This window comes from Diadema antillarum, unplaced genomic scaffold (assembly GCF_040938485.1).
Source record: "Diadema antillarum isolate AM-2024a unplaced genomic scaffold, OU_Dant_1.0 seq00000048_RagTag, whole genome shotgun sequence".
In the NCBI taxonomy this organism is placed as follows: Eukaryota; Metazoa; Echinodermata; class Echinoidea; order Diadematoida; family Diadematidae; genus Diadema; species Diadema antillarum.
Window position 1 is genome coordinate 1,019,923 of NW_027271157.1, and position 13,595 is coordinate 1,033,517.

The 13,595-nt window shown below is 40.6% G+C and overlaps 1 protein-coding gene across 1 annotated transcript in view; it reads right to left on the reverse strand.

Annotated features, from left to right (window-relative positions):
• The window catches only part of LOC139725517 (leucine-rich repeat- and IQ domain-containing protein 1-like), a 36,194-nt gene extending 23,642 nt beyond the window's left edge, over positions 1 to 12,552 (reverse strand). The window contains exons 1-11 of the mRNA XM_071636600.1: positions 12,376 to 12,552; positions 10,675 to 10,804; positions 7,881 to 7,972; positions 6,853 to 6,967; positions 4,643 to 4,872; positions 4,114 to 4,188; positions 3,300 to 3,439; positions 2,534 to 2,695; positions 1,382 to 1,643; positions 907 to 1,257; positions 493 to 731 (exon numbers count right to left, since the gene is read on the reverse strand). Of these exons, the coding sequence (XP_071492701.1) occupies positions 493 to 731; positions 907 to 1,257; positions 1,382 to 1,643; positions 2,534 to 2,695; positions 3,300 to 3,439; positions 4,114 to 4,188; positions 4,643 to 4,872; positions 6,853 to 6,967; positions 7,881 to 7,972; positions 10,675 to 10,804; positions 12,376 to 12,552 (1,973 nt within the window). The remainder of the gene's footprint in view (positions 1 to 492; positions 732 to 906; positions 1,258 to 1,381; positions 1,644 to 2,533; positions 2,696 to 3,299; positions 3,440 to 4,113; positions 4,189 to 4,642; positions 4,873 to 6,852; positions 6,968 to 7,880; positions 7,973 to 10,674; positions 10,805 to 12,375) is intronic.
• Positions 12,553 to 13,595: the final 1,043 nt, after the last annotated feature.

Here is a 13,595-nt window from a genome sequence, read left to right on the forward strand (position 1 = left end):
TGGAGCATCTAGATCTCATCCACATTCACTAATAAATCCAACACGACAGCAGCCATAAAGTACAGTACTACTCAAGTAATAGCAAACAACAAAAAATGTGTAAAATTACTACAACCATGCTGATATCTATATCCATACAGAATATTCTTCAATTGTTATCAAAACCTATGTTTCCATCTACTGATGACATGAAAATGTGACACAGTGAAGTAATATTGTATCTTGGACTGGTACAAAAAGTATTGTAACTGTTCATTCAAACATGAATGGTAAAGGATTTTAGTCTTAAAAAAACATCTTTCTCTCTCAAATCTTTTTTAGCTAAACATAACTGGTCCTTTACCCTTCCCTCCCTCCCTTTCTCTGATGACATTCATCAACTATTTTAGGGCGGAAAACGATGTTATCATGATATTTAAAAAAAAAGTGATTTAACAAAGGAGAAAAGTCTTTTGATTTGCAGTTTGACAAAACGATGACAAGTATTCACACGTGCAACTCACGTCAGGGGAAATGCATTCCTGAATCCAGGCCAACCTCCGCTGTTCCAGACTGTCCTCCAGAGGGCAGTGTTCGAGCTGAAACTTGTGATTCATCGGACTGAAAATGATTTCTGACAAGACTTCTCCACCGTGGCCGGCAGCACGAGGCCTAGGACCATCTGACTGCCCGCCCACACTGGTCATCCAGCTCTCCCGTGGGAGTTCCTTCCAGATGACCGCTTGGAATCTCTGAGGTCAGGGACATATGGACAGAGTGACCTCCCTGTGGGGTCTTGCCTCCCTTTTCGTCTCTCTCTAGCCGGCTACTGGTGGACATCATGGACTGATCAGATGGATGTGGTGATTCATGACCTTTGACCTCCAGATCCGGGTGTGCCAAAATTCCCTGTGCTAGCTGTCACACCTGGTCCCGCAGCTTGTCCGAGCCCCTTCTTCCTCCGAAACCTCCTGATCGACGCGATAGCTTCTTCCCATCCACGGCAAGCTCGACGGACTTGGCTTTCCTGTTGTCTGCTATCCGCGAGACACTACCGACGGCACCGCCTCCCATTTGTTCCTCCGCAGCAGCGGAGCTTTGGTCACTGTGGGAAGATGCCAGCTGGTGAATCCCTCCTTCATTCTCCACGTGGACTTCACCACCAAGCTCTTGTTTTCCCAAAGTACCGGTCTCAGCACCGTGATATAATGGCACAGCCCTCCCTGTCTCTGCTTCAGCAGTCCCTTGTGGAACAGGAGTATGAATGAGTGCACTTTCCTTTTCAGTGATGAACACAGAGTCTCCTTTGTGTTTAATATCGTCTCCCACTTCATCCTTTGATGGCAATGCCATCTCTCCCGTGGTGCTGACGTCCACTTTAATTTTCCCGGCTGTCACTCACTCCTTCACTGGATTTTCCTTCTCCCTCTCCTTCTTTGGCCTTTGATCCAACCTTCTGTCGATCGGGGATAATCTTCTTCAGGATTTCCTCACTCTGCCTTTCCAGTTCTTCTCTCTGTCTGGCCTCTTGTTCTTCTTTCTCCCTGCGCTCTCTTTCTGATCTCTCCTTTTCTTTCTTCTCCTTTTCGACCTTCACTCTCTCGAGTCGCTCCACCTCCAGTCTTTCTTCTTCTTTCCTTTTTTCCTCTTCCTCTCTTCTTCTCCTGGTACAAAAATGACAAACGATCCAAAGTCAAGATGGCTTTCAATGTGACAATCCATTTTGCTACAAGTGTGTTTGGCCACATGTTCTGAAAAGACATCTTAAATGAAAAAGAAGGTCTGACAGTACACAAAATGGATTTCAATGTTAGTCTAGAAATCCCATTGAGTTGTAGCGAATGCATGCTACTGCTTAAATTACCATTTCGTACAACAGCAACAACAGAAATTGATATGGTGGTGCATGTAAATCCAATGGCTGGCAGATGTATTCTGTTGACTTAATATTCAACTGCTATCACTATGAATATCAAAAGTTGTAATAATTGTGATATTATCATAATTATCATTATCATCTTCATAATCATCCCCATAATCATTACCATCAATATCACAATTTATATCATTATGATGATTATTATCATAATTATCATGATCTGACTCATGCGGGCAAGGGTGTGTAATATTTATTTACTATCATAACATGTCAGAAGTCACTTCAAAACACATGTAGTGAGAGGCCTGTAAACATTACAAGTACTTCTGCTAGCTTGTTACTGTAAAAGTGGATATCTTTGTGCGACTAATTTTTCGCGCTTGGCCGGGTACGAAGAGTTTCGCGTGTTTTTTATTCCGTGGAATCAAGACATCAACTACTGGAAAATATGGCATGCAAAAATATTCGTGTGCTTTTATTTTTCGCGCTAGCTTCTGGTTGCGCGAAAATTTCAACACCGCGAAAATTTCCACTTTTACAGTACAGTATGCTGACATTTTAACCCGTTGAGTCCCGAGTATACTCGGGCAAATGTCTATGGGAAATGTGTGTTGTAGCAAAATCGGTCCGTCCTCAACAGTTAAAAACTTGATTTGACATGACCTTTGACCTCACCTCTCCTCCTCCTCCTTCTTCATCTTCTCCAGCTTCTCTTTCCTCTTCTTCTGCTCCGCCTTCTTCCGCTGCGACACGATCTCCATCTGACGCTCGTGCTCTCGGCTCTCCTTCAGTCCTTCCCGAATCATCCGCATCTTTTTGAGATACGGTTTTCGCGCCCTGTACAAATGGGTAGAAAGTAAGAGCTGCATGCACTGGCTGTTTGCAACATATGTAATTAGATTGTCTTTTGCGGGGGGAGAAGGGTTGTAAGGAAGCACCTCTAAACATTATGAATACGCAAATACTGAAAATTATGCACATTGACAATTTCTACAAATTCTGCCCCCTGCTGAGCTAGCACGAACGTAACAACATGCAAATATTTTGGGTGATATGAACATACAAGCATCTAGAAACAGGAATGCTCTAAATTAAAAATTTATATAAAACAAGTGAAGTTCACTGAAATAGACAAAATGCATAGCACAAAAGTTTACATCTTTACAGTACCTGGTATGTATGTCATCAGCATGAAAATGCAAAGAAAGGCACAGCCATTTTCATGACAAAGATATAATAGCATGTCAAGCAAAACACAAAAGGAGTATATTGAAATGGTGAAAAGAAAAGCTTCTACACTGAAGATGTTACCTCAGGTGATAGTATCATCAACAATGTGCCCTATGATCATTTCAACTATCCTCTGTCATGGACATAAATGCTATGTTGACTAGGAGTTGAACTAGTAACCATCCCAATAGTGAAACATTTGGCCACTAACCGAAAGGATCTGAAGGCGGCCTGGATGCAGGTTGCGGCGGTGTGTTGCCGTGACGACTGCCTCTCCATCTCCTCCTGGTGTTCTCTCTCGAACGCTTCCCTCTCCAGGGCCGTCCGCCTCGACAACTCCTCAATCTGATTCTGTAACAGGAGAACCCAGCATGATAAACAGACATGAAAGAGATGAAAAAAGTGTGAGAAAAAAAGATGGTAGTTCCTGTTACCATCTGTGAAACAAGATGGATACTTTTTAAAAAAAGTATAAAATCTAGTTATTGTACTATTTACAGGGATCATATTCATTTACAAAAGTATTATATATGAATATAATTATGCAAAAATATAATATATGAATATAATTATACAAAAAGGAGTATATGAATATATTTATTCAAAAATATTATATATACAATTACATATACATAATTGTACAAAAGTAAAAGCTTTAGATAGACGCATAAAAGGCATTTAATATTACGTACGACATAGAGGCGATATGGTTTTTAATGAATATCACAAGGGCACAGAGAACTGACTTGACCATCTCATTAGATCTGACTGATTGATTTAAACTGAAGTGCAATGTCCTGTGGGATGAGGTGTAGGTTGGAGGTGGTCAAGGGTTGGGTAAATGCACCCTTGTATTTACACTTGTGCTATTAAAAGACATTGACTGTCACATGATGTCAAGTCAGCCAATCACAGGACTTGTCAAAAATCTATCATGCACTATACTTGTATATCACATGTTTCTGATTTAAATGCTCTATTGATATACAATGTATGTGGTTTATAACTCTCGTTTTGCATCCTACCTGATATTCTAGGAGCTCTGCTTCACTGCGCTGCATGTCACTGGCTAGCTCTTCTTCAAATCGAGCCTGCTGGACCTATAAAGCATCAGAATCACAAAACACCAATTAGATATGTCACATGGACATTCTAATTTAAGTACTTATATGAAAGTAAAAACGAAAGATATAGGAATGCACCTTTGGCTTTCGTAGACTGAGCATAACTTGCATGTTTCCCTGCAATATTTATTGTTGACCACATTAGTAACATGGAAACAAGCAAGTTATGCTCAGTCTTGGAGAATAGGCATTCCATAGTCTTTTGTTCATAATATTAAACCCGTTTAGGACAGGCTGACTTTGCTATAACACACATTTCTGTTCTAATAGACACCCAAGTATACTTGGGACTCATCCTCAAAGGCTTAACAGAGAATACAATATTTTTGCATAAATCTAACAGAAAGAGTCTCTTTCACATCTTCAATGCTAGTAGCTTTGAAATACAATGCATGCACCTGTCAAAGAAAGAAAAAGAAATGATACCTACCAGTCTTTCCTGAGCCATCTCCTTCCCCTCTCGCTCGTTCTCCCGCTGCTTCTCCAGGCGGTGCCGCTCGGCGTTCTGGTCCAGGACCGACATGACCTGGCCCGCCTCCTCCCGCTCCCTCTGCTCGATGGCCTGACGCTCCTGCATCACCCCTTCCAGCTCCCTCACCTTTTCTTGGAGTTGCCGCTCAAAGGCGTTGATGTCGGTATACACGGCCACTGTCCCATTCTCTGCAAACGCAACCATTCACAGAATTCAAACCTCTACAAATGCTCAGATTCTTGGTCCAGTATCAAACACTCACCTTGTCCTGTTTGTTTCATTCAATCCATCATGTAAAAGACAACTTGAATCCAAAGTGGGGTTACCCTTTAAAAGCCTATATGTTTGACAACTGAAACCATGACATTTTAACCCTTTGAAGACTCATCCCGAGTATACTCCGGCAGATGTCTATAGATGGGAAATGCGTATCAGAGCCAAATCAGGTCATCCTCAATGGGTTAAACAAAGGGCATGAATACCTACCATGTTTCTGATCACCTATGGCACTGACAGAATAAAAACTTTATGTTCTGAGCACAAGGTTGCTGACTGTCCATCAACACTTCCTACATGATCTCATTCTCAATCTAGAAGCTCATGGAAAGCATTTTTGTTTCCCACATCACATTGACCTTGGCTATCACAGATGTTGCATGCTGCAGGGCATTACACAATTGAACCAAAAAAAGTATATGCTTATACTTGTCATGACTGTCCTAATGATCATTTGTGCAAGTGACCTATGAGTTCAACAGGCAATTGACCGTTCATTTCACTTTCGACACAGGGACTTTTATTTTTCCACTGAGAAACCATAAATGGGGGGGGGGGGGGAGGTTGCAGTACCCTGCATTTTCACAAGAATAAAAAAAAACCCACACACACAGGAAAAGACAGAAGTTCTTTAGTTTAGACTAAACACTTTTGAAATTGTGTTGAAACAAAGAAAAGTATTCACTGCCACTGGCCAATGTGGCACATGTAAAAACAATCAAGAGAGTTGTCACCCTCAATCAAAGCATGTCACTAATATTACATCCTGTCTCGAAGGTAAATATACTTTTGAGTGTGCCTGGAAAATTAATTGGTGCACGGATTACAGTTGCTTTTCTCATTACACACACACACACACCAGATCATTCAGTCCTTTTACTTTTGGGATATTCCTGGACTTCATACGACTCATAGTGTCATTCATTCAAAGTTGACAGTTATCAAAATCACGATCGTAATTGCTGCTGCTTTTTGTTGCCGGACTTTCGTTTCCTTTCAAATACAATGCGCATAAACTTGATAAAGGTTTTTAAAAGCACTATTACAAACAATGTGCAAAAGACCTCTTGGAGTCTACTCTCATATAGTAAACCATTGTATTAGATGACATTATCACAGCTATTCATGTTAAAAAAAAGATTACATCACAATTGTGCATCAATTGTTGAACTCTAACCGATAACATGCCACAATCACATTTACTTATGTCCCAACAACGAATCTCATTTATATTTACACACAACTATTCTATGCAAGGTTTTGTTTTTGTTTGGATGTTGTTGCTGTATTTGTTTGTTTCTTTTTAGAGTTAGTATATCGTCATTGCCTATTCCAATGGACTGAGACACACTGCTACACTCAAGTGGGCTTCCTAACTCTACAACAAGCTCATACTTGGATGGATTACTAAATGCTGATCAATCAAAAAAATTATGTGGCTAGTAAAACTAAATGTCTGAGCACATAAGTGGTTAAGGCTAATAACAGCACATCACCTAATGTCAAAAAATATGGGACTAGAGTGCATACAAATACAACACTGGATATGAACATCCCATGCATGGCCCACAGAATTCTTTAAATAATCTTTCAAGACTTTCCATTGATCTAACAGCACTCAAAAGGGCAGGTGACCCATTCAAGAAAATCAAGTAACTATAAGGGGGAGTGCTGATTGCCACAGACCCTGAAGAAGATTTACATGAAATCACCAACAGACTCTGCACATGACTCACAAGACTCCCATTGACAATGGGGGGCTTAACCCGTTGAGGACGGGCTGATTTTGCTACAGCATGCATTTCCCACAGAAACTTGCCCGAGTATTCTTAGGACTCATCCTCAACGGGTTAACAAAGGAGAGATATAAACAAGGTTTTTGGCTTTAATACCTTCACTTAAGGCTGGGACAACATCGAGGCCGTTTGATTCAAGTCCACCAGAGGAGTCATCACCATGGCAATCTTCTGTATCCTTCTCGTCCGCTTCCTCCAACTCTTGGATCACCTTGGAGAGAGAAAAATTATACTACTTATGACAAAATTTTAGAAAAAAAGTATAAGTGTGAGAAAAATAGGAATGATCATGCTCTTACAACAACTACCACTACTACAAATCAAAATAATATGACAATAACGATAATATGAATAACAGCCATTTCAATATTACTATTTAATAGCAATGATGGTAAAATATAATTCTTAATTTTATCATCATTGATCATTATTATCATCATAATTAATATGATTTTGTCATTATACCACGGTATACATAATACAATTGTAACATCATTACTTTACATTGAAATAAAGGCAACAAAATAATGTTAATGGATGATAACAATAAATAACATTTGACATTTAATTAGAGTATATTATACATCATTCTTTTCTACTTGCCATGATAATGCCTTTTGCAATCCAAATGACATAGTGAATAGAGTGACCAAGTCAAACAAATGGTAATGACATTTGATACACCTGTTCATTTCTGAAGTATAGAGCCAAAGGTAGACTGATAAAAGCTAATAATCGCTTCCAAAGTTAATAGCACAGTAGATAAGTTCCACATGACCTTTCCAAACAACATAAATTTCAGACTAGGCTTTAGGTAGAGAACAGGAAAGGTAAAATTATAAATGTTTTGTTATCTTCTCATATGCATATTTTCCTGTTTTTTTAATGGTAACCCCACACTTTAGTTTGTCATTGTCTGTGCATTGTCCAAGAAAACAATCATTATGGGCGGAAAAAAAGAGAATTCTCCTCATGGAATGAATATTATTTAGAGGTGTTTGTTTAGGATAACAGTTGCAGGAGATCTTGAACGTGTAGTGAAGGTGTCCCATGAGAACATGGGGGGGGGGGGGAGGTAGGAAAATATGATGGAGAAGGGAAGGGGGTGAAATGTTTGTGAATACCCGGTCTCTGAGTTCCTCAGGGTCTTCTCCGAGCTGGAAGGCGATCTCATTCAGCTGCTTGGATTTGTAGGCAAACTCCTCCACATCCTCCGCTTGACGGAGAAAAGTTCAAGTGAAAATGTAAATGAATGGAAATTACTTTTTCTTTCTCAGACGAACTTTACATACATGAAGATCTGTCGTGTGGCCTAAAGAGAATACTTAACTTTGACTAAAGCATGATGCTGGGTTTACATGTCAGTGTGAACATGTGCTTAGCTTTAGCTGCAAAACAAGTTCATAATCATGTAATTTGATAAACACAATGTGTTCAAACATACACCATAGCTATACTTTTATAGGGATGTATTTGCTCGGCAAAGACAGCACATCACAGTCCGAGTTGAGTATGATAAGTAAAATACCACAGAGAGAGATGTCTTCAGGCAGTTGCTCTAACTCTTGGTAGAAGTTTCATGTAATATAAAAGACAATGCATAGTCACATAAGTATTTCAACCCATGGATGACTAGACCAAAGTAATGTAAAACGGGGAATGTTCGCGCGCATTTTAATTTCGTGAATTTCGCGAGCCAAAATTAGCAAAATTCAAATGCAAAATGCATGCGAAAGTTCTTGTCTACACTATATTTGCATTGAATGTTAGAGGCAACTCGTAAAAATTTCATGCTGCAAAAAAGCCCGTCGGCTCCAATTCGCAAAAATTTCATGCCGCAAAAATATCATGTTTTACTTATTCAAACAGGTGTGTAGAGAAAATGTGTTTTACAGCAAAATTAGCTCGTCCTCAACAGGTTACCATAAAGAAACTGAGAGAGGAGGAAAAGAGGAGAAGCAGCGAGAGATAGACAGACAGAAAAAGAGATACTGTACATGCTGTTATTTTCGCGTACAGATATTTTCGCGAATGAGGAGGTCACAGACTTTATCGCGAGATGTTGTTTTCGCGAATTGACACCTACACCAATTTAAATGTACTATTACTCTAGCGTCTGGCGACATTTTTGAGTGTCGTTAAATTCGCGATCCAACTGTGATTCGCGAAATTCGCGAAAATAAAACCCTTGCAAAAATAAGAGCTTATACAGTAGACAGAGAGAGAAAGTGGAGCTAGGAAAGAGAGAAAAAAAAGAGAAAAATTCACTTCAGCAAGACTTTTTTCTGGTGTAGGGCAATTACCCCTGGGGCAATTACCCGGACTCTTCCCCTGGCCCTAATCCTAATCCTAATCCTGAATCTAATCCTAACCCTAACCCAAACTCCTAACCCTAATCTTTACTCTAACCATACCACTAACCAGCATGCCGTCAATCCCTCGTTTGAGGCGAGTCCCCAACTGGGGTTCCCCAAAGTGGGGTGCGTATATTTGTCGTTTGGGAGTTGGGAGTCGAAGTACTTGTCCATTGCAGATAAACTTTCTGCTCAGACGTGACAAACCTGGAGGCCAAGCCAGGGTTTGATGACTCCAGCAGCTGTCGTATTACGTACAAGAGCATGATAAGGATATCTGCCTGTGGCAGACCATTCAAAGTGAACTCAATTTTCTCCATCCTTTTTAAAGTTTTCAATTTTATATTCTATTGAGAAATTCTGTGGTCATCCATTTTACATTTCGAATGAAAAAAATTGACCCGTAAATAACGAAAATACAGGAATAAGAAGGAGAGCATTAAGTTTGCCGGTCCTGACAATGTGCTATTTGGCAGTGAGTTACAACGGGGAGGTGAGACTACCTCCCTGGTTACAATCAGCCTGCTGAGAAAGAGAGAGAGAGGGAGAGAGAGAGAGAGAGAGAGAGAGAGAGAGGGAGAGCGAGGGGGAGAGAGAGAGAGAGAGGGGGGAGAGATGGGGGAGGGAGAAGGGGAGAGAAAAATTGGAATGACAATAGTTCCAGTCACTGCAGTACAGGCATGCTCTGTCTGCATACGCTGAATGTCTACACTCACACACACACACGTACACACACACACACACGCACCATGGAGCTACATAGCCCATGCCAAAACCAAAACAATCTCCTCCTCTCGCGGTGCCCCCCCCCCCCCTCCTGTGGTGCTGTGGCGATGACTGATGCTTAGATTAGGCCAGGGTCAAGAAACAGGTGTTTTATATCTTTGATTTTAAGTCATCGATTGCCAAGATATGCACTGGCATTATTTACGGGGGTGTAGCCTCTTCAAACGAGAGATTTGCGTCATGAGTATTTAGGGGGGGGGGGGGGGGGGTAATTGCCCTCTGGGGGTAATTGCCCAGATTCGCTTTTTTTCTTGTGCATTCACCAGATTAAAAACATTAAAAAACACCAAACACACAGAATTTAAAAAAAAAAAAACACACAGAGGGATCATTTGAGCATAGTATCTTGCTTTAGCCTTATTGTTTAGATGATGATGTAACCATTAAATGTTAGAACAGAAGCTTTTTATTAAAGGACGTAAGTAGCTTCAGATTATCAGTTCAGCCCTTGCATGATAACATGATTGTCATTACACAATGTAGCTATGACTGCCCTGATATGAAAATGATATTTGAGTTTTGGTCTTCAATATACATTGTACGGTGGCATCCATATCAAAGTAAAACAATCAAATGCAATGCAAAAGTGTACACTTGTACTTCAATACAGAGAATTAAACATAGCAAGTCAAGTTTCATTTTTTTTTTTTTTTTTAGGAACCATGAGGGTAATTTGCTTGGAAATATTGAGATGTACATGAACATTGCATGTAAAAGGCAGGCACACTTCCTGTAAATATCTTCCTCCCATGAACTGTGGACGGGAGAAGGGCTTCACACTTACCAATCTGTGTCGAGTTTAGGAGGTCATTGACCTCTGCGAGTGACTGTTCCACACCCTGAGATCGACTTTTGACCCTGTCCAGGAACTGGGCTACGGATTCTGGGATCGTACCATTGGGAGTTTCCTGGATATGTGTATTAAATAGTGAGGCACTTTCACCATGTAGTGAAATCTAGAGGGATTTTTTTTTCTTTTTTTTTTTATTCACAATATGATAAGATATCAGTCATCACACATCAGGTGCATAAATGAAAAGGCTAACATCACAGACTATACTTTACAGGCTTTCGTCTTTCTAGATGTACGTACATAATATTACACTGTTCTACGGTTTATTCATTTAACTTTACTTTCATATTCATTCATTCATTCATTCATTCATTCATTCATTCATTCATTTATTCATTTTTTATTTATTATTCATTTATTCATTTACTTATTGTATTATGTACACAATTTGACCAAGATGTTTTCTTTAGAATATATATTTTTTATGTGAAAAGACACACTAGATATTAGAAACACATCAGTCCAAGTTTTTGATCAGTGCAACTGACTGGAAAATATTGTTCTGTACAATTCCAAAAAGTTCAATTTATTTAAACCAATCAGTTGCTGATTAATACAAAATAGCTACCATGAGACGAGTATACCATGCATCCAAACTGACTCAAAATACAACTCATCCCAATATACAGTATAAGTACAACTAGAGAGGGTATCTTATCTGTAATGGAAACAAGGTAGGTGCCATAATGTGTCTCGCCCATTCGCATCCAAGAAATTGTATGCGAATGGGATATAACAGATAAGAAAAAGAGAGAATATAACAGATAAAAAGAGATATAAGGGGGTAAAAATCTATGGCAAAAAAGAAACGTGCCATAAAATCTTAACATTTGGCCCTTGGAGTTTGTTGGCCCCTGCCTGTGACCTTTGATCTGTGGTGACCATCCACTCCCCAAGGGACATCTACCATCCAAGTTTGGTCACAAACGGACCAATGGATCAAAAGTTATGACCCATAATAGAAACGCGCCATAAAAACTTAACATTGGGGCCTTGAGGGCTCTAAAAGTTTGTTGACCCATGCTTGTGACCGTTGACCTTATGGTGACCATCCACTCCCCAAGGGACATCTACCATCCAAGTTTAGTCACAAATGGAGTTATGGATCAAAAGTTATGACCCATAATAGAAATGTGCCATAAAAACTTAACATTGGGCTCTAAAAGTTCGTTGACCCATGCTTGTGACCTTGACCTTGTGGTGATCATCCACTCCCAAAGGGACATCTACCATCCAAGTTTAGTCACAAATGGAGTTATGGATCAAAAGTTATGACCCATAATAGAAACGCACCATAAAAACTTAACATTGGGCTCTAAAAGTTCGTTGACCCCTGCCTAGGTGAGCTTTGACCTTGAGGTGACCTTCATGTATGGTAAACTTTGAAACTTTGTATGACTCCTCTTCCCTCGAAGTTTGATTGCAATTGAAGCCCAGAGTAAAGAGTTATTGAAGTTTTTGTTGCGTTACGGACAGACGACGGATGGACAGACGACGGACAGACAGACGCCGCAGGCGATCCCTTACTGCCTTAGTCTCCCCACACCTCCGGTGGGCTCGACAAAAAATGGAGGGGGTAAAGCCAAGAACTTGGCATGCATCGTGCATAATCTTATTGACACTTACCACAGCATCTTCCCCTCTGCCTTCCACCTCATCCTCAACTTCCCCTCCAGCAGATAGGGTGCCCTCATCCAGGGGAGACAGAGCATCCAGCTCTCGCTGAATCTGCGCCTCAATCCACGCCTCCTCGTCCTCCTCGTCAACATCGGTTCGACCTTCCTGCCCTCTCATCCTCGACATCACTCCTGCCCAATGGAGGTCATACAGCAGCCATCACTGTGGACAGGACGGCAAGGGTGAATGATCATGTATGAGATCCAGACATGTCATACAAGATCTAGACATCTTCTTCTTCCAATAAGTACATCACTCTCAAAGAGTATTGTCGTACTGGGTGCTATAGGTGTGACTACAGGAACAAACATAACATCTGGTGCAAGAAGATAAACTTAATGGTGCAAGTAAAAAAAAACCTCCTTAGTATGAGGGTTATCGGAGTGTAAGTGGTTTCAAACTGCTCCGAAAGGTCTCGAGAGACAGAGCTGAAACCACAGCTGTGGGAAGGCCGTTCCAGATGCAAACAACACTTGGGAAGAAACTGTGTTGATAAGAGAGGATTCTGCAGTGATGTTGCCGGAGTTGGGTGTGGTGGCCTCTGGTCAGGTCTGATGAATGATACAGGTATGGTGGGGAAGCAGGGATAGCAATAAGGCCGTTGATGATCTTGTATAATATGATGGCCTTGTTGTGCGCACGACGCTCCTGTAGAGACTGCCAGTGAAGATTGTGTAACATTAGAGCCACGCTACTTTGTTGGTTGTAGTCAGCCGTCACAAATCTTGCTGCACGTCGTTGGACCATTTCTATATCAGATATGAGTTCTTTGGTGTGGGGATCCCAAACTGAGGAGGAGTATTCAAGCGTTGGGCGGACATATGTCTTATAAGCTTGTTCCTTGATGTTGGACGGACACCTCCTCAGATTGCGCTGAAGAAAACCAAGTGTTACTCTTCTTACAGATATTTTGTATGTGTGGTTTCCAGCTAAGATTGCGATGAAGTGTGACTCCGAGATATTTCGCTTCATCAACAGTGCGGAGTGCTTTTCCATCGATTGAGTACTGGATATCTCCTACGATGTTCTTCCTTTTGTTTAATATCCTGAACACTTTACACTTCTCCGCGTTGAAGGCCATTTGCCACTTCCTCTCCCATCCCTGTATGTTAGCAAGATCTCTGTGAAGAATGTCAATGTCTGTAGGTGAGTCAATTATACGGTATAAT